The sequence below is a fragment of the Lolium perenne genome, chromosome 7 (genome assembly GCF_019359855.2).
Source record: "Lolium perenne isolate Kyuss_39 chromosome 7, Kyuss_2.0, whole genome shotgun sequence".
In the NCBI taxonomy this organism is placed as follows: Eukaryota; Viridiplantae; Streptophyta; class Magnoliopsida; order Poales; family Poaceae; genus Lolium; species Lolium perenne.
The window spans coordinates 149622027-149643195 of NC_067250.2; the positions used below are offsets into that span (position 1 = coordinate 149622027).

The following is a 21169-nucleotide window of genomic DNA, read 5'->3' on the forward strand; positions in this document are numbered from 1 at the left end:
TTTTGGTTGCCAAGCCTATTGTGACTAACTTCTCAGGACCCAACTTGGTTGGGGACCAACAAGTCAAAATTTGATCAATAGGTACATGTGGAGGGCATGGAGACTTGACTATTTCATGAAGACTTAGGGGATCTTCATCATTCTTACTTCCTCAAGTCAAGTTGTATCCCTTTCATCCTTTACCCATGCTCCTCCTTGCGGTAACGAGTCCTCAACTCCTTTACATTGAAAGTTACTCGCTCCCCTTTCACATGTGTTGGCTTTGTACCTTGCATTTGGTTGTGTATGTTGTGCTTCCTACTTGCTTATCTTGCTTCCATGCTTATATATGTTGGGTGGCAAATCATGTACAATTGTTGTTTGTTGAGCCTATTGCATCTTATTGATATCTTATTTGTTGGCTCATGTGAGAAATTAATGGACTATCCCATTTTGGGGGAGTGATGTGCTTTGTGCGTTTCACAATCTTAAAATGTGCGACATGATGAATTAAAATTCTATAATGTCCATTAATTATCTCACTTGGTTCTTATTTGCCTCTTGCACGAAAAATGTCTTTATCACATTATGGTGGAATATTATGCTTTGTGCATCTTACAAGCCTAGAAAATGTGAACATTTGAGGTTGTGTCACATAGAATTGAGATTTTAGATTATCTTGTTCCTATGTGACATGTTTGCTCAAACAAATCCCACTTTACCATATGCTTTCTTTGCTGTGAAGATAATCTTGGACATACTCACAAACTACCATATGGATATTTCCTAAATACCACTTGTCCTTGGACAATTGGTAATAAATTGTGTGGTATTGTTCCGGATCATCCTCACACTTGGCTCATGTGCTCAATTGCTTCATTTCTTGCCAAGAATTTTTCCTTGTGGGTTTGACTCCCATATGTCTTTCTTGCTTCTTTTGGATCTCCTTATTTCACTTGAACCTTGTTAGTGTTTTGATAAACATGGTTGAGCAATAATCCCGCATTTGTGCATTTTGTATTCAAATGCAAAATTCTAAATGGTGCACTAATTTTGGGGGAGCTCTCCTATGTTTGCTAGAACACTCCCTTGTTTCAAGAATTTGACCTTGGAAGACAAACCTTTTCTTTTCGATACTTTTGTGCCATCATGAAAAGCGTTGAGGGTTTGGTTTATTTGGAACCTTGATTTCTTTGGGAGTTGGTTATCTCATTACTTGATTTTTGGTTTTACTTTCCTACAATGAGATAAGTTCTTGAGCATGCTTGTTTTGGATATCTTGCTCTATCTCTCTTGTACCTATCTTGTGTGTGCATGTTTCTTTGTGGATAAACGTATTCGTGATGTTGTCCACTTAGAGAAACTTATACACATAAGAGATGGCGCATATCTTTTGATATCCCTCTTTGTTGGAGTCCATTCCTTATTCTTATTTGACTTATTAATAACTCCACAAATATCTTGGTCATGAGTGCTTGTTTTATCCTATTTGCATCTTCACGCACTCATACTTGTTTTTGGCACAAGCTTCGTTTTTACTTGCCTCTTATTAAGCTTGTGTTTCTTTTTGGGTCATTGGATTACTTGCTTCATTTGTCGAAGCTTTCTCACCTTCTTATCTTCTTGCAATCTTTGATCCTCAATATAGTTTGATTTCCTCCGAATATTCGTCATTGGATATGTGCATTTGATTTCACTTACAATTATGAGAAATGCACAACTTATGGAGGAACGCTCACTATATTGGCCTTCTAAACCTTTCGTCCATTTTGGCAATCGATGCCAATGGGGGAGAAGTTTGGAGGGTTTAAGGGAATTGCTTTTGTTGGTTCTTAAGCATTTTCCTTTCATGCCTTGCATTTGTTGCTTTGCATGGTTGAATATTTAGAGGATACCCCGCTAGGCTTTAATTGCCGGTATATGCAATGAAATTCAAGTTCATTCACACATGCATATATTATGGGGGAGTTTGTTCTAAATATTCAACTTGGTTTGTTCGCTAAATTCCATATTTAAACACTCTCAAAGAGATTGTCATCAATTACCAAAATGGGGGAGATTGTAAGAACATGTCCATTGCCCCATGTGTGGTTTTGGTAATTGATGACAATCCCTATGGACTAACGGTTGCATTGAGAATCAATCTTAGGACATGTCCATAGCCATGTGTTGGACTCAAGGTTGCAAGGTGGAGAATACGGAGTACAATGACGAAGACGGTGTCGAAGAGAGACGAAGACCGTGTTGAAGATGAAGAGAGATGAAGACGGCGTAGAAGATCGAAGAAGACGGTGGCGTGTATGTTGGAGGAAGACGGTGGCATGTACAATGATGAAGAGGATGAAGACGGAGTTGCCGACTTGAGAGGAACGCGCAAGGTTAAGGTTTGTGCTCGATAGGATAGTAGGTCGCCTCATCGGAGAGAGCTCAAACCTTGCATGCATTGCATTGTGTTTCTTGGTTGTTCTTGGTTCTTATCCATGAGATGGGTTAGAGCTTGTGTTCATTCTCATGACAAGCTCTAGCTCATCAGAAACGGATTCTGGGTGTATCGCATGTTGCGTGTTCGAGGGTGATGATTTTCCCGATATACCATATTGAGAGGTTACACCTCTATGACCATGGGAAAATCATCACTCACTCTTTTGCATGATTTCACCTTGTGTAGAGGTAGCTCTTGTCGTCCTCTTTCTAGCAAAATTGGTTTCACCGCATTTGGAGTTTCCTAGCCCGAGTTATCGCATTTCTCGTTTTGCAGGAAAAAGAAAAAGAAAAAAAGGGAGCGGTAGTACCGCTTGGGCTTCCGGCCCAAGTACCGGCCAGCCTCCAAATCCTTACTGGACCCGGAGCGGTACCGGACCGGTACCAGGCCGGTAGTACCATAACCCAATTACGGTACCAGTCCGGTACCGGGCCCGGTACTACCGCAGCCCACCTATTTTTTTCCCTTCTCTCCAACCATCAGCCTCCACCAGCTTCTCCCGCACATGGGGCGCTGCCAGCCTCCGGCCCGCCAGCCAACCGCCACCACTCGCCCGCAGTGGGCCGCCTGGCCCACACCGCCGACCGGCCTAGCTCCCGCACGCCACGCCTGCTCGCCTGGGCCCTGCCCCGCACTCACGCACGCGCCAGGCAGTCGTCGCTCCCGCGCTGCTTCGCTCGATCCCCGCGCGTGGAGTCAACGCCGTACGGCTCCCGCGCGGGAGAGTCTGCCCCGCGCGCTGCTGCTGCCGCTGCATGGCTGGCCCCACCGCTGCTGCTCCTACACGCGCGCGCACGTCCTTGGCCGCCGCATGCATGCACTGATCTGCCGCCGCTGATTTCCCCTCTCTCTCTGCAGATTTGCTATTTTCTCTGCAGATTTGCTATTTTCTCCCGCACATGAGCAGCGGTACTACCTATTTTGGCCCGTTTTTCAGATCTGCTTTTTTGGGGGGAAAACGGTTTCCAGCCCCCAACAGCCATATTTTGGAGCCCCTATTTATACCCCTCTTCCACCTCCGGCCCAATAACCTCTTCCCCTCCATTCTCTCTCCTCCATTGTTGACCTTGAGTTGTTTCTTCCTCCTCTTGATCCCCCCACTATTTCTTGCATATTTTTGGGGGAAAGGAGAGAGGAGATCTAGATCTAGAGCTTCACCAATTGAATCCCTCTCCAAGTGAGGGGATCTTGCTCGATCTAGATCTTGGAGTTTCTTGGTGTTTCTCCACATATTTGTTCTTCCTCACTTATTCCCCCAATAGCTTTTGTAGCTTTGTTGGAATTTGGGAGAGAAGAATTTGGGCATATTTGTTCTTCCTCCCTTATTTTCTTGATGGGGATGTTGTCTAGTTGTTCCAAATTGTGTGTAGTGTACTACATTTGCATGCTATGAGGCCGATCTGGTACTAGACATGGATTTGCTCAAGTTTTCTACAGATTCGCAGGGACGGATTATCCGGCCCCCGCGCTGGCCGGGTTATCCGGCCTAGGAAGTTTTTGCTGCTGTAGTTTCTCTTGATCTACCTTGTCTAAACCATTATCGACTCCTAGTATTCATATAAAGTTTACTACTGTATCATTACATGACTTATGAGCATTCTTTTCTCCATGCTATCCATCTTTTTCTATCACAGGTAGTGGTACTCGGAGGCGCTCTCGGACTCAAAGGTCGAGTGATGAGTTTGCTCAGAACGCTCCTAGGAAGTCCGCCACTCTGAGGCGGAAAGGCAAGGAAACAAGGGAGACTACAAGACTATGGATATTATCTCTTATGCTGCTATCCGACATAAGAACTGGTATGAGGATGTTGAGAGGGAAATTGATATTGAGGATCAGCGCTTCTGGTGCATGGAGCAGAGTTATATTTTCAAGGACATCTATGAACCTATGAAGAAGGTGAGACCTATGCAAGCCATTGATGTGGAACTCCTCTCTCAGAATGATCACTTTGAGGATGCTATTTGGGTCACCGGAAGGATGGGCTTGCAGATGCTTATGAAGGTCCAATGTGACTACAGTCCTGATTTGAGCAAGCAATTCTATGCTACTCTTGCTTTCAAGAAGGATGAAGAGCACACTATTTAGTGGATGTCTGGCTCCTCTCCTTGTGCGGCCTCGTTTTGCCGGTTTGCTACGATTCTTGGCCTTCCCTTTGAAGGTGGTCACCGCCTCCATGGCCCTCAGAAGAATGATAAAGATGTGCTATATGATCTATATGACCAGTCTGGAGCTGTTGGTACTACCAAGGGGCTTCTACCTATTTATGGTCATCTGCTCCGCTTCTTTAGAGCCACCATTGCTCCAAGTGGTGGGAACAATGATGCTCTTCGTGGAGCTCTAGTGGACCTTATGCATCTCGCCTTTCAGTGTGCTCAGGATGGTGATGAGGAATCGGATTTCACTCTTGATGTCATGGACTATATCTTTAATGAGATTCATGATGCCATGGTTTTCCGGACTACTATGGCTTATGCTCCATACATTCATCTTCTCATCAACAACACTGCGCTAGCAGAAGACTTGAGTCAGTTTCCTACAGAGAGTCACACATTCAAGAAGGCATATAAGAAGCCAGGTGCCCGTGTTGCACCTGTTTCTGGCTCTTTTATGGGAGATGCCCGCTCTAGTGGTTATGCACCCGGTCGTCCTGTTGCTACCCCTCTGATTCAGAAGCATGTGAAGAAGCTCAGTTGGTTCCAGAGAACTGTTATGTGCATGAACATTGAGATTCACAAGGAAAACTATGAGGCCAGTCGTCAGCGCTCAGAGATTCAGCATACTCAGGCGGTCATTCTTCACAGGCTCAGTGGTGAGAAAGGGCCTCCGCCTCAGCCTCCAGTTCACTCCGCTTACAGTGGGTGGCACTCTTCCCAGGTTTCGTGGTCTGACCTTGAGCTCAGCATTCAGAGGGCCAACATCGCTCGCGACTCTCCTCCAGCTGCTGACAGTGATGATGAGGATGTCCCCGAGTCGGACTCCGACTGATCTCCATGGGGCGAGTAGCATCGCGCTTTTTCCATTTTTTGGCGTTCCGGTGCCAAAGGGGGAGAAGTGTTCTATTTAGGTCTTCTCTACGGATATGCGTTTACCATTCCTTTATCGCTTGTGTCCTCTTTTATGTCATTTGTTTGAAGTATTTGACTTGGTTTGTTCGTTCAAAACTATGTTATATGAGTGGTTGTGAGACATTGTGTTAATGATTTCGGAATTCTATATGTTAAGACCAAGGCCGTGTTAGAAAAGAAACAACACACTGAGGACAAGAATAGAGCTTGAAGGAGTCGGATACAGCTTTTGTGTCATGTGCATTGACACGCGCATGCGACATTTAACTCCTAAGAAAAAAATAGGCCTACAAGTCGGTGCATAACCTTTTGATAACATTTGCATTTATTATTCAGTATTCACACATCGCCAGGTAAAGTGCTGCTTCTGAATTTTGTAACGATGACATAAAAGTTGTTCAGCCACTACATTGTGCCACAACGACATGAATCTCAAGATAAGGGTGGAAATAGAAGTGTAGAACTACACATTTTCCAGCTGGCCTTGTGCACTTCGCTTTCCTTGCGATTCTGGCTCGACAACTCCAGTTCTGGAGGATGCTATACCAGTATACCACTATCGCAGCAAGGTACCATCATATTTGCAGGGGATCACACTTTGATATCCTGCGCTTTGCAGTGAGTGAGGCTGCAATTCCCAGCATATCACAGTGCTCTTTTAGCAGAAACAAGCTCATGATGCAAACCACGGCCAGCAGGCAGCTGCAGGCTCACAGCTGACATTCATCATGACTTCATATCCAGCAGAAGATGGTTTTCAATATTCTATGGAATTGTTTGTCGGAGAACCAATGTGTTACATGGAGCAATGGCAAGCATCCAGTGCACCATGGAAAGGGGCAGCTGAGACATCACCACTTCAGACACAGTATATTGCCAAGGCATGGAAGAGGTGGAACATTCCTATTCCTTAATATTTTGATGCATAGAAGTGTTGAATGGTACTTGAATCAATGACTTGGAAATTCATGGACCCTGGTCTTAGAAACAATGGATTATGCGGGATGATTCAATAATTGGAACGCTGAGACTGTGGAGTTGATGGGTAGGACAACTCAGATTGATCACCACCCCGCAATTTGGAACCATCACTCTGCGGAGAGAAGTAAATCAGGAAAAGCAAAGATCTATTTTTCTAATGACACAGCATGCTTCAAAACTGATTTAAAACATCAGACTATGTTGATATTGAATCTCACCTGTGAGGCTTCAGATTGTTGACCATGCTCCATCTGCATCTTCCTTGTGTCCTGAAAAGAAAATAAATGCTCAGAGGTAGCTCACAAGGGTTCCTATACCATTTTATGAATTGGGTACAGCAAGATAAGTACCTGCGGATTTAGCTCACAGTTCTGATCTCTGAACCCTTGTTGTTTTGCTTGCTGTTGCAGGTACTGCTGCATCTGTTGTTGGGCAAACTGTTGCTGCTGTTGCTGCAGAACTACCAACTCCTTCTGTTGTTGCTCATAAAGCTGCTGTTGTTGCTGCTGAAATAGCTGCTGCTGTTGTACCACATCTTGTTTTTGCTGCGGCATCTGAGATAGATACTGTTGTTGCTGCATTAGCTGCTGCTGCTGCTGTTGTTGCTGTTGGTACATCTGCTGCTGCTGCTGCATAAAGTACACCTGCTGCTGCTGCTGGAAATAGAGCAGTTGCTGCTGCTGTGATTGCTGATTTTGATGATCGATTTGAGATTCTTGCGGCAGATGTTTATTTTGTTCATGTTTACCATCCCCTGGAGAAGGGTGATACTGCTGACCCTGCGCTTTGTCAGATTGTTGCTGAACTGGTTGTGCCTGTTGTTGCTGCTGCTGGACCTGTTGCTGCCAAAGTACCATTTGTTGGTTCAGTTGTTGTACCTGCTGAGCAAAACTTTGCTGGAGATGCTCAGTTGGAAGCTGCTGCTGTTGCAAACTCTGCATCTGCTGATTATGCTGAGCCTGCAGGTAATACAGCTGCTGCTGGTAATATTGCCACATCTGGGATGCATACCCTTGCATCATTTGGAGGTACTGTTGGTTTCCCTGATTAGGTTGTGCAACGACTTGAGCTTGAGTTTGTGGGGATGTTTGAACATTCTGAGGAATTGCATAAGCAAGACCTTGCTGCTGCATCTGCTGCATGTTTTGCCCAGTCAAACAAAGGTTACTAGATTCGTAAGCTTGAGGATTATCCATCTGGTGCTGAACTGAAACTTGGGCAGTCACTGCATTGTCGGAAGAAAATTGAGAACCTGTGGTAGTTTGTGTTGTTGCCATTTCTGAAGTGGAAGGTTTTGCGCAGACAGACATAACTTGTGTCTGAACTTCCCTATCACATTGAGTTGCTTCTGGACTATCAGTGGACTTCTCTGGCTTTGCATTACTGACAGACACATCATACTCTGTTTCCAGCTTTACTTGGATTTTCTCATGTTGATTTTCCTCTAACGCTGGAATTATTTGAGTTGTATCGGAAGGAATTCCTTCTTCGGGTAAGCTTGCCCCAGATGGCGAATCGGATCTTGAGCATACTGTTTCTGAATGATCAATTGCAGATAGCTGAATGGTCTTAACATCAACCTGTGCATTAATCTGCGCGTCAGCAATTGATTGTGAAGGAGAATCATAATTACATGATTCAGCTTGAGGGGCTCTCTCACTTACAGAAGCATGGGCTTTTGTTGTCGGTTCAATTTGTTCACATACGCTTAAATCATGAATGGTTTTTTGGTCAGCATGTGAATCCATTTGGCTTTGTGTTCCATGTTTCTCCAAGCTATGCTGACTGTGAGCCATGTCAATGAATTTCTGAGCTGTATCACCAACCTCCAGGTGCGCATCAACAGTCCCAACTATTTTCTGCTCATTGGCAACTCCCTGTCTTTTACCTGGATCTGCAGCATCCATGTCCACTTGTGAACCAACATTTTTATCAATTAGCCAAGTGTCACTTTTGGATGACTGTTTCAATCTGGTCGTACCTTCTGGAGTATGGTCATGAGCAACTATCAGAAATTCAGCTATTCTCCTCTTGTCACTATCAGCTATACAACACTGCTGCGACAGGTTTCTTGTGTTATGAGGAAAAAGTTTGCTGTGCCTAGCCCATGCCTTTCTGAGTTCTTGAACATCCCCATACAGGTCAACAAACTGCAAGCAGGAAACCAGTTAAGGCCAGCAACATAAATCTTATGCAGGAAAGAATGGACAAAAAGAGTTAGAAAGAAACCAAGGAAAATTCAAATTTGTCTCATTTCACTCTGTTCAAGGGGAGTAAGAAATTAGAGCTGTATACCAGTACTTTTCCTCAGCATCCCAACAAAATAGAACAAGTATGAGGATTACTTCAATTGTTTCAAATTATAACAGCATGATACCGAAGATTTAACTAAATGTCCCATTTAACTTAAGACTGAAAAGTATAATGAAAGTTGATCTGACACAGCTCCTCCGCCATTCATCATCCCTCAAGTGCCGACAGAGTTTCGATGTAAGCCTTCTGCCACCAAAGCCTGCTATAGATATGAACAACCCCTCTCTCCCACTTCAATCCCTTAATTCTAGATCAAATAATACACCTTCAAAATGAAGGATAAAAGGAACAATGATCTGGCAGTAGCAAATTTAAGAGCATGCAGTGCATATTGCGGATAGATGATTAGTTGGTGATAAGAAAATAAAGATGTCAAACAAATCAATGAGTTGATGAACTAGCTAGTGGTCACTGACAAGTATGTCCAAAACGTTTCAAAACATTTGCTCTGTTCCCTTCTAAAATTTTGGTTGTAAATTTCTATTATGAATAATAAAATGCATTGTTGAATGTGCTTGACAACAATCTTAAAACCACGGCGCATAATCTAGCTAGAGCATGAGCCTAAATGCTATGGCATTTTAAATCACACCTTAGAAGGTAGAGATAGAGACATGTTTCTATAACCCAGGGGTTAAAGTAGGGAGTTAAATACATCAAGGTCACCGAACTCAAACTTTTTTTCGCCTTGGTCATCTTACATAGTGATACGCGATTTACGGTCATTAAATACCGCGAGTGTTTCGTAGACGGTCACTCGTTGCGGTAGAAGGTCATATTTGCCGACGTGACAAGTGGTGGACCCTGTCTGTCAGGTCACATCCCGATTTCATTTTGCAAATACCCCCAAAATCTTCTTTTCCTTTCCCACCAAGGTCAGTCATCAATTCCCCAAATAAAAATACCATAAATTTTCGCAGTCAACTGTTCCTGGTGGTCGCCAGCGTCACTACCTCCCCCATGTGTTGCGTTCGCGCTCGCCATGGCCACGGGGATGCCACTCCCTGTCGCCGTGCAAGACATGTAAGATTTGCGCTAACTGGGCAGAGGCACGGAACGGGAGGGTCGGCTTCAGCACCGCGGCCACGGTTGGTTGGTGCTCTGGAGCGCCACCGCGACCGACGGTGACTGCTGCGGGAGGTGCGGCGATGGGGACAGAGAATCAGCAGATGGGGCAGTAGAGAGCCTGATTCGGAGCTATCCTGGCCGCAACTATAGCGACCATGTCGTGGAGGAGCAGGAGCTCCCGCAGCAGTGATGCGTGGTCGGGCGCCTCGCCTTGCGGCTCGAGGCGGGGGCGATCATCGCACAGCAGGGGAAGCAGCGAGGAGGAAGGTACATGGGACAGGGACGAGGACGCGCACGCGGCTGCCGGTACCGACAAGAACGGAATCGGCAGCGGGGCTTCCACGAGGCTGCGGAGACGTGGATCGGAAGCATATCAACGCGGGGAAGCGAGTGGGCGGCGGCGTGGAGCGAATGGTCGCCAGAGGAGCTCCTGTGACGCATCGGAGAAATGGTGAGCGGTGGCAAGCACTGAAGAACGGGCGGGGAGCTGCAGGAGAGGTGCTCGCGCGCCTTGCCGGATCCGAGCAGGACGTTCTCTGTTGCCTCCTTGATGAGATGCACACGCTGACCGGAAACACAGCAAGGTTCCGCATGATGCTGCTGGACATCCAGACCAGACCAGACCAGATTAATCTGTTTGGTACGTGAGCTAGCTTTTGGAGGACAAAAAAATGATTAAGAAAAAAAGACGGTTCTCGACGGGGAGAGATGGGGGATGGGGCCAGCCGGGACCGCTACGAGGCGGGTGGCGCACAGCCAGGCGCCGGCGGTCGGTTGCGTGAAGACGACAGAAATTTTTTGAGGGCTTTTTTGCAAAAAAATCACACTGCTGGAGACTGGTCAACTTAGTGCCATGTCAGCAAATACGGGGCTATATGGGCACCAGTGACCATCTATGACACATGCACGCGTATTCGATGACCGTAAATCGCATAAGTACGGTGATCAAGGCGCACAAATACATTGAGTTCAGTGACTGTTGTTATATTTTACTCTAAAGTAGGTGCAACATCAAAACGACATTACCCAATATTGACACTTTATAGTATAGTGTTTGTCTGTCAATCAAGATCCAGTGAGACGATCCCAACACCATGTTTATTGAATTCTATTATTTGGATTCCTTAATTCAATAATACTAAGTGGAGAACATGCAAAAAGAGACAGTTTCATTTTAGAAATGATTAGTTGGCCCACTAAGAAAGTAAAGGTAAATGGAGTGTACACAATAGTGTGTTTTAGACTGTGAAAAGATGCACATGCACCCCTACTAACCTTCAAAAACAACAACGAGATATCTTCTCGATCTTCAGGGCTTAAAGCTGTTGATACATCAGATCCAGGAGTCACGGCATTAGAAATAAGAGAATCAAGAAGAGGTATTTCTGTAGATCCTCCATATGTACTCATGAACTGTATGAATCCCTAGAGGAAAATAACAAAGGAAATTATAGAGGTCTCTTCCTAGAAAAGAAAGAATATATTAATGCAGAAACTATGCTCATTAAGATACCTTAATCAGAGGTTTACAGGGTGCCTGTTCGATTCCCTTGACAAAGACTTCTTGAGCTTCAGCAATGCTATGACTTGCCTGTCGAACATAACATACATCAGCCTAAATTGAAAGCAGGAATGTGCTATGACTTGCCTATAGAACATAACATATGTCAGCCTACAAGAAAAGCAGGAACATCTACTCACATATGTGTATAGTCAAGGGAGCAAATACTACACATAACTCGACTATTTCCTGCATCTTACATGACACTCTAGCCTCTAGGCCCAAATATTGCTCAAAGTGTGGCATTGGCAGGATAGGCACGAATATGCATAGAACCAACTTGAACTGTCATCCATGCTTTATGTAAAGAGGTTAAGCAGGAGATTTATGTTCGCACTTCGCACCTAAGCATACATGTCAGTATAACTCACATTGCAAGTCCAATATGGGACCATCCAACCCCACAAACCCACATCTGCAATTCCAAGAAGTCCTTCAAAAAGCAGGGGGTGGGGAGGCCCCCACAATGTTTTTTCTGAAAAATTAAGAACCAAATTCGCCTCTGAGGACATGAACCTGGGTGCATGGTATTTACAACAGTAAGGCGTCCTAAAGCGCTGGGGGCGCTCTACCGCCTAAGCACCTAAAGCGGACCTAAAGCAGGCAAAAACCTAAGGCGCTAGGCGGCGCTCTGTTGCCTAAGTGTTGCCTAAGTGTCCTAGCTTAATACCAGCACAATGCAATTCACAAAGCATCACATGTATTATCAGATAGCACCAGATGCTATATGCCTTTGCAGAAAGCATATTGCAGGATTATTACCAGATAGCACTAGATGCATGTATATGCCTTTGCAGAAAGCATATTGCATATAACAAGATGTGCATAGCATACTTGATGTTGGTAAAGTCCCATATTACCTACCGCATATTTGAACTGCGCAAAATTTGCGTACAAGTCCGGAAGTACTTCAGTGTTGTGCTTTTGCATTGCATCCTCAATTGCATTCTCATATATTTCCGTAGCTGCTTTAGTATTTCCCTGTTAGCAGTTGAACAGTGGAGATGAACCATATTCTAGCAAAGATAACCAGCAGAAAATTCACAAAAAACTGGTGTATACCATGCGTTTCTCCATGTTGGCCATTCTATTAATATTAGTATAGAAATCTGAAGTGAAATTACTGCTTCCTTTAGCAAAAAGAGCACGAGCACCTGGTGCATCACCAACTTGCTCTTTGAACATAGCATAGTACATGCTGAAAGTGGGGACTCCCTGTTTGGATGAAATAAAGAGCAACAAAAGAATGGCATCCAGAATGTTAGCATGGAGTTGCATATTCTAAGGTAAAACAAGAAGTTGATGGGCGGCAAGTTAAAATTGATCACTTCCTATTACGTGAAGATGGAATATTCTCCATCTAATGTGAGCTTCTGAGTCACTTAATAAAATGGTAACGGAGGATAAACTAATTGGACGATGGCTAGTGTGTCATGTGCACATTATGGTGAAACAGCAGCAGCTGCAGGCTTGCAGCACATGAAAGCAGACCTGCAGCCAGCTAGGCCCATGGAGTTGGCGTACCTAGGTAGCATTCCTGGAGCTATTGGAATTCTCCAGTTTGCCCCAAACGCCAATTCTCCTAGCTTCGACGATTCCAATGGCTCCATCTGCCAGCTTAAGAGTGCAGAGATAGAAGGTGGGTAAAGTGCTAAGGATGGCCTTAGTTACCATGATCCTTCCATCAAGAGAACGAAAATAGGCAGTGGCTGCAAGGCGATGGTTGATCCTTGAATAGAGGAGACCAAGGTCTCTAATGCGGGGTCTGGTTAGGCCAAGCGGGAATCTGAGGTAGGTGAAAGGGAAGGTCTCAAGCTTGCAGCCAAACAGACCAGACATATGTGTCGCTTTCTCATTATCGAGATTAATGGGGAACTAGAATCTTATCTTTGGTAGATGGTACTAGGAAGTAATATCATCTTTCAGATGGAAAGTTAAGATTGAATAGATAGATGCTATCCACATGTCAACTGTAAATGGAGGTATATTACCAATAAGATTAAGCAAAATAAGTAATCGATCTGGTGCATAAGCAAACAAATATATAGAAGCATAATGGTAACTAAGCAACTAAATAAGTGCTGAAAAACTGAAAGCCCACAATGAACTTCGAGACAGGACAAATCTACAGTACCTAGTCGGCATTGCAGCTATTCCTGTCTGATGTAAGCTCTAGCTGTTCTGAAAACTTCGGGTTCTTATTTTGAAATTAACAAGCTACCTTTATATGATTTTAGAAGCAGCAGAATCTAGGGAATTATTCCAGGGACCTGGCAGATCTAACACAAGTGGTTCCACCTAGTACTTAGCACATCAGGTCGATACAGAAAGTACTCAAGTTTAAACTAATAACAAGAAATATGGTAAACCAAATAATTTTCCAGGGAATACCTTCACAAAACTCGAAGATGCCCGACCAAGAGCATAGTTTGCAATCTCTCGGCCACCTTTGGCATCTACATACTCAGAGTAGCGAATCCAAAACTCTGAATAATTAGCACAAGGGATTAAGCACCTCTCATACAGTTTTACAGCCTGCAAATTGGAGACGAAGATACGAGATGTAATCAGCTGTTAGAACAATGCAGCTACGCCTTCTGGGCATAAAGACAAATACAAGAAGAAAAATATACCCAGTCAAAATCGCCATTCTTCTCAACAAAATCAAGATACTGGTTCCAGTTTTCAAGCTGGTCATCATCAAGTGGCTTGACATGAAAAAAAGGCCTTCTGATGGAGGCCTCAAAGCCGCAAATTTCTTCATTAAGTTTACTGGATATCCGGTAGAGACGATCGCCAGCAAATAAGTACTGCTTTAATGCTTCAGGCTTAAGATGCCCACCTTGGTCAAATAAGCCAGCAATTTTGGCCGAGATATCCCCTTCAGATTCCTCAGCTTCCATCACTTCAGACATATGTATATTTTCTGTAGATATTTCAGCACCACAATGTGTAACCTCTTGTTCCAGTGATTTTACCAACTTCTTAAAACTGGTGGCAAAAACGAAGACAAAAGCAAACAGAATGGCATAAGTAAGACCTACAGATTTATTACTATACTGCTTACAGGCTCTCACATGAAATCCCCGCATTAATAGGGGAAAAAAGAAAAATATTTGAGTCATTCAACCTGGTGGATCAAGCAATAACGGCCCAGATTAACCCAAATGAAATTTAGTAAAGAAAAATATTTGCTGTCGATTCAAGTAGGATCAGGCCATAATAGCTCGTGTCAACCTATAATGCAATAAACTAACAATATTTCTCACAAAGGACCAGATCTAATCATCTTAAACTGATATATCAGGTATGTGTTAGATCTCAGGTTCAACTCGCATACCAGATCGCTAATTCACTTATATGAAATCCAAGTATAACTGATGCAGCATATGTTCTTGCCTAGACAAATAGTGTCCTTTCCACATACAAGGTTCGTTTTTCAAGAGGGTGTTATCTGCATGCCACACCAATGAATCCAAAAGATCATGTCCTTCTAATTACTTATCATATCACGTATAAATTAGAAGATTTTGCTGCAGGTAGTTGTACCATTTCTGTCATTTAGTTGTCCACAACAGTTAACTAAGGCCTGTCTGGATCTCTTAAATGCTAACAGGTGGTAATCTCACTCAGCAGTCAGCAGTAAGGCAATTTATATTTGCTATATGGTGTTCAGTAGGTAGCTTGAAAACCTTAGCTAGTCTAATTAATCCCGTGACCATCCTGGCCAATGTTGTCTAACCTTACGGGACAAGGTAAGCTATATGCTATTGTCTTCAAAACATAGGAACTAGCCTTACCGAGCAAGTCCTTGCCTAATACTAGCCCAATTGGTAAAACCAGATGAAGCTAGTTTTTCCTCTTGATGCTACAAAGATCTGCACCCGATTTACAAATCTAATGGCTCAAATATCCATACTGGGTACAAAAGAAAAAATCGCTAGTTTCTGCTTAGGAAATTCGTAGCTCCTTTTGGCAAATGATCAAATTGCTCCATAAATCACATCTCTGGAAGAACAAATGATGCTCCCTTAACATACATGATTTACTCAGGCAATAATTTACAATTCAATGAGCAAAAGATACATTGAGAATAATATTAGAGTCAATGGCAATGACAAAAGTAGAGGACTCTGGGGAAAATGCAGGTGTAAGTGTAACAAAGTAATGTTACCAATATTAACAGAGAGAGCAAGAATAATTGGCGTGCATAATTTTTTACTTGCAAATGTATCACGAGACAAGGTCTGAGAGGTTATAGACTATCAATGGTTTAATGCATGATGCAGTATCAAATAAAGGTGATAACTTCTTCATCCAACGAAGAGACTATCACATACCTCTCATAATACTTGTGCAGCTTCTTTGTAGGAAATTTCAGCATGTTAATATACATGGTAGCAAGCTGAATCAGCTGCTTCTGAGAATTCTCAAACTCTATGTACTTATCCCAAAGATGGTAACAGAAGTAGTCCTTTCCAACAAGCGACAAACCCCTCTCGAATAAGCTGTGAAAAAGCCATTGAAAAAATTAGTAACACACAACAGCACCATAATATTTTTAATCATGAGTTACCCTGAAGGAGAAAAGGGGTATCAAACGGATTGAAGGATATGTATATTCCACAAACTATGCGTTCTGTAACTTGCTTCAAAAAATACTGATATTACCTTCTTACACATTATAGTATAGTCTTTTCATTTCACTATATATGCCAGATTTATCGGGTAGCATTGTCTCATAATGCCCAAGTCAACTCACAAAAATCAAACATATACTGTTTGCAGTTTAGCTTCAACGAGAGAGATGAGGGATTTAAGTATCTAGTTCAATAAGGTCGAATGTCCAACATCGCTTCCTTTCCCCAGTTCTTTACTTGTCCTCATGCTCAGGAATCACAGGAGTCAAGATTTTTCCAATTGAATTATAACAGATGTGATATCAATTTTAGAAGTCTACACAACATGAAAAACATGACTGGTCTATTTTCTAGTACTTGATCAATCTGTCTTTCTTCATCTAATGTTATAATATAAACAACATGAAATTCATGATTGCTTGTCCACGGAATATTATCAGTTTGAAGCCTTTAAATACTCTGAGATGCTCAAACATACAGGAGAATACACTAACAGAAATTGTATATACGGAAAAAAGAAGGGAAAGGATAAGAATCTGGACAACTGGGTGTTTCTTACTAAAATATCTAAAGGAAAAAAAAAATATGGAAATCAAGCCACCAGTTACATTTATGTCTTCTTTACCTTCTAATAAGAGCAGGGTCTTCATACACACTCATACCAAATCCACAGTAACTGACCCAAAGATCGACAGAATGAGGTACAGCTTGGACGGCTTGCTCATAAACCTCCACCACATCTTCATATGTGCATAACCGTGCTTTGTGAGCTGCGTATTTAATCCAGTAGCCGTGGCACAAAGGAAATTCCAATAAGAAGCTACGGTAGACCAAGCTAATAACCTCTATGTCATTCTGAAAGAACGCAAACATCAGCAACCAGATGCTGCTTAACATACATTGGTTCCACATGCAAAATCATTGAAAGGAAAACATTTTTCTTCAGTTTGTTTGCGCAGTTATGTGATAACAAATAGGAAAAGGGGGAGGGGAGGTACTAATCTAACCAAAACCTAAACAGAGCCAGGGGGAGAAACATTTCACTTACAGCAGAAGTTTCCTCTGCGGAACTTATTAACGATACCCAAGCATCGAAATCGCTCGTGTTTCCATTGCTCAGCAAATGAAGGCTGTTCTTGAAATTATCTGGTGTAAAATGACAGAGCAAGTCAAGTCCTGAGCATCCTTGCAAATCCGGTCTCCACGATTCAGATCACATAAGAAATGCTAGCACAATAACCTAATCGCATCTTGTTAATATTATCATCCCAACTCTACTATCACCACAAAGCTCCTTTCTAGAATGAACTGACATGGATGAAAAATACACCCCACATATAAGAAAGAAGAAGCGGTGACACGGAACCTACTAAACCGGCGACGAAGTGATGCTCCCTAAGTAAAACCCCCAAATCCTAGTTACAGAGCTCAAAATGCTTGACACGCGAGCATCTGTGGGCTGCGAGGTTCTCTCTACCATTGCTAAAGAGAATAAATTGCCAACCGAAAGGAGCAAAATCACGAAACGAAGAGCCTGCCACTCCCTAGAAAGAGGTCTGTTACCAAATTCTCACCATTCCTAGGTATGGATGCTCAACGTTAGCATAGCTCGAAGCTAGCACAGCAGCTAGAAATTGGGCAAATTGCCAAAATATAAAACGACCTGGCACGGAGCTGGTGCTCTGAAGAGCCTGACGTCTAACAGATGTTGGCATCAACTTCGAACGAATCCCAATCCTTGGAATGATAATTAGGCGAAATCCCATGGATGTATGTACAAGCGGGCTGTGCTCACCGAGCTTCGACGGAGAGGGCTCAAACCCCAAGGCGACGAGCGCGGCCGCAGCCTCCGGCTCCGCCTCCATGTCCGCCGTCCCCGGCATGCCGTCCTGGGGTTCTTGCGGTCGGAGCCCGACCCGAGAGCGGCGTCTGGCTGGGTTTAGGTCTGACTCCAGTCATCTTTTTTTTTTGTCCACCAATGAAGTTGAGCAAATCATCCTAACCGTTAAACAATATACATCGGACGGTCTGAAATGGTTCCATGTTTATCAATAAATCTAGGCCTTCATCTCAAAAAAATAAAAACTAGGCCTTCCTAAAATAAAAACCTAGTCACAAAAAAATAAAAACTAGGCGGCCCCCCAAGTCTAGGCCTTCCTAAAATAAATCCGCTGCATCACGGCGGCCCCCCAGGCTACGTTCCTCCGCTCGCCGCCCATCGCCGACGCCCTCCATCCCGGTGCCCCCGCCCGTGTCTTCCTGCTCCCAGCCGATGCGTCGCCCCCTAGCCTCTCGCCACGCCCCTGGCAGGCCTGGAAATTTCAACAGGAGCTTAGTTCATCCTGGGCCAGAACGCAGGGCATCTGTTCCGGCACTTCAGGTCTCCTTGGACGAACACAAAGGTTCTGACCAAGAAGAGGGTGATCAGAAAGGTCGTGAAACTGCTAATGGAACTGTCAGAAAGAGAGATCGACGGTTAACTGGGAAAAAGAGAAAACAGAGGTTTTCATAAATTTCCTTCTCCTCGCACCTTCAAGGCTTCCCACAGCAGTGGCATCAAAGACTCTAATCCGTTCTGTTTCCTTTTTTTCAGTGAAACAGAAATCAGTGCCTTGGAGGAAAGGGCGTTGCAGAAAGGTGTACCGCGGACTCCCGATGAGTTTGAGAAGTTGGTTCGGACCTCTCCAGATAGTAGCTTCGTTTGGATAAACTATATGGCATTTTTGGTAGACCTTGGGGAAGTTGAGAAAGCACGTTCAGTAGCTGAAAGGTAAGTACTGCATTATTATAAGAACAGTTTGCTTGATATTCTTTTTCGAATAACCTGCGGTGATAGGAAGTTACTGTTCTGAAGAGGAAAAAAAATCCCCTCGAAAAAAAAAGAGGAAAAAAAAATCCATGAAAATTGGCATTATTGTTGATCTATTATATGCAAAGCCATCTAGTTATGTTTTCTTTGCTGAAATTCTGTCTAGTGGGTTTACTGAAATTCCACCAGTTCAAATCTGTTTGCATCAATTGTCATCTTAATACAAGTGTCCCTCGTGTTTATTAGGGCTCTGAGAACAATAAACATTAGAGAGGAGCAGGAGAAACTCAATGTATGGGTAGCATACATCAACCTTGAAAATGAATACGGGTCTCCACGGGAGGTAAGTTTCAAATGACACTAGATTATGTTCCTTTCTGCTCTCCCACTTGATGATACTGATCCGTTGTAACTGAGTATATACAAGGACGCTGTCAAGAAGATATTCCAAAGGGCCTTGCAGTATTGTGATCCGAAAAAGGTGCACTTGGCTCTTCTTGGAATGTATGAGAGGACTGAACAGCATCAACTGGCGGATGAACTCTTGGGTAGGATGACCAAGAGATTCAAAACTTCGTGCAAGGTTAGTACTTAGTAGTGTCACTTTGTTGTTTGCATTTGGAGCAAATGTATGACTTGCGTGATGCAACTGTAGATCTGGTTACGCCGCATTCGATTTTCACTGAAGCAAGGCAAGCATGTTGAATACATCGAATCCATCATAAACCGTGCGCTTCTAAGTCTGCCACAGAGGAAGCGTATAAGGTTTATGTCACAGACTGCTATCCTGGAGTTCAAGTACGGGGTGCCTGAGCAAGGGAGATCCAGATTTGAGCTGATCCTACGGGACTATCCAAAAAGAACAGATCTTTGGAGTGTTTACCTAGACCAAGTAATATTGCATTTGCACAACTGTCACCTGCTTTTAAAATCATGTCAACTTTTTCATTTTCACTGGAAAGTGATCTTTTGTAGGAAATTCGACTTGGGGACACGGAGGTTATACGTGCATTATTTGATAGGGCGACATGCCTTAGTCTTCCTCGAGCAAATATGCAGGTCTGGCTCATTCTTTGTGCATTCTACTATTATATTACTACTCTCTCTGATCCATAATACTTCTCGTGGTTTCAGTTCAATTTTGAACTAAAATCACGACAACTACTATGGATCGGATGGAGTACTATTAACAATATAAACATGTACAAAATCCAATCAGATCTATTCTTGTTATGCTTCTTCAACTTCTTAGGTGACTTGATCCGTATTTCACCCATTTTTCTTCTCATTTGTTCTGTTCTATGGAGCTTAACTTGTATAGCTAAGATCACAAGTTTTAATTTAGTGCAGGGTTCATTTAGGGTTGAGCTCAAACACGGACAGCGTATCTCTCTTTACTATTATACTTGTCATTCAGAATTTCGTGTGATCATTTAAAAAAAATGCTTTTATTAGGGTTATTTGTTTAAATACTTGTTATTTCATACTATGCTCGCCATTTGCAGTCCTTGTTCAAGAAATTCCATGGATATGAGAAGTGTCGGGGCAATGAAGAAATAATCGAGCATGTGATGCGGAAGGCAACGGAGTGCGCCAAGAGCTTTGCTGCGAAAACCGCACTAGACTTGCGGGGCATGTGCTAGGGTAGTTGTTTATGCGAGCCCGGGTGGGGATCTGCAGCCGGGGTTCACATAATGCAACAGTTCCATATTTTTGTGCATGGTAGACAACACCAGTTATGGCTGGTATATGTAGTCTGCATGTGTCCGCCATATACTTTTTTGACGACGAATCCAGGAGGTTATTAATCGAAAATACAGATTATTAGTTTTTATTGCAGAATTGCTAATTCTCAGCTACTCAAGTGTACTAGTATTTTGTCGTGAGTTGAATTTTCTTAAGTTGGTTTAACTTTATAAAAAAAAGGTATAGCAACATTTATGACGATGTCACCATGTAGCAGCCCCGTTGGCGCGGCTCTATCTCTTTGAACTTATAGCGAAACTAGGGTCCCATTCGGCAACACACCACTCAGTGTGATCCCTTAGCTCTGCACCACTTCGAGCGATTGGCTCTGCCTGATCGAGATGAGGAGCCATTCACCGTGGATGCATAAAGGAAACCTCAGTCAATGGCGGTCTTGTTTCCGTGGGGGGCAGTAGTGAATCGGTAGGCGGCACTGGTCAAATTAGGTAGAAGTTTCTGTTTCCGGTCGACATTCTTTCTGTTCGGGAGGTTCGGGAGAGACGAGGAAACACTCGTGTATCTATT

At 43.4% G+C, this 21169-nt stretch overlaps 2 protein-coding genes across 5 annotated transcripts; one reads left to right on the top strand and one right to left on the bottom strand.

Moving 5' to 3' along the window:
* Positions 1 to 5833: 5833 nt before the first annotated feature.
* Positions 5834 to 18031, bottom strand: LOC127300880 (uncharacterized). 4 transcript variants are annotated; one of them, XM_051331078.1, is made up of 14 exons: positions 17885 to 18031; positions 17138 to 17235; positions 16715 to 16944; positions 15790 to 15957; positions 14083 to 14440; positions 13841 to 13984; positions 12512 to 12664; positions 12314 to 12430; positions 11402 to 11479; positions 11164 to 11313; positions 8489 to 8657; positions 6858 to 8401; positions 6726 to 6776; positions 5834 to 6619 (listed from the first exon to the last, which is right to left on the bottom strand). In XM_051331078.1, the coding sequence occupies exons 1-14, from the start codon at positions 17970 to 17972 to the stop codon at positions 6536 to 6538; spliced, it is 3432 nt and encodes a 1143-aa protein (XP_051187038.1). In that variant the 5' UTR covers positions 17973 to 18031; the 3' UTR covers positions 5834 to 6535. The 4 variants fall into 4 exon arrangements, with proteins under 4 accessions (XP_051187038.1, XP_051187037.1, XP_051187036.1 ...); XM_051331077.1 differs by having other exon boundaries at positions 6858 to 8087; positions 8172 to 8657; XM_051331076.1 differs by having other exon boundaries at positions 6858 to 8657.
* Positions 18032 to 18361: 330 nt separating this feature from the next.
* LOC127303814 (rRNA biogenesis protein RRP5) lies at positions 18362 to 20732 on the top strand. Its single transcript, XM_051334516.1, has 7 exons — positions 18362 to 18591; positions 18683 to 18859; positions 19145 to 19241; positions 19326 to 19481; positions 19554 to 19790; positions 19874 to 19957; positions 20404 to 20732. The coding sequence occupies exons 1-7, from the start codon at positions 18362 to 18364 to the stop codon at positions 20539 to 20541; spliced, it is 1119 nt and encodes a 372-aa protein (XP_051190476.1). The 3' UTR covers positions 20542 to 20732.
* Positions 20733 to 21169: the final 437 nt, after the last annotated feature.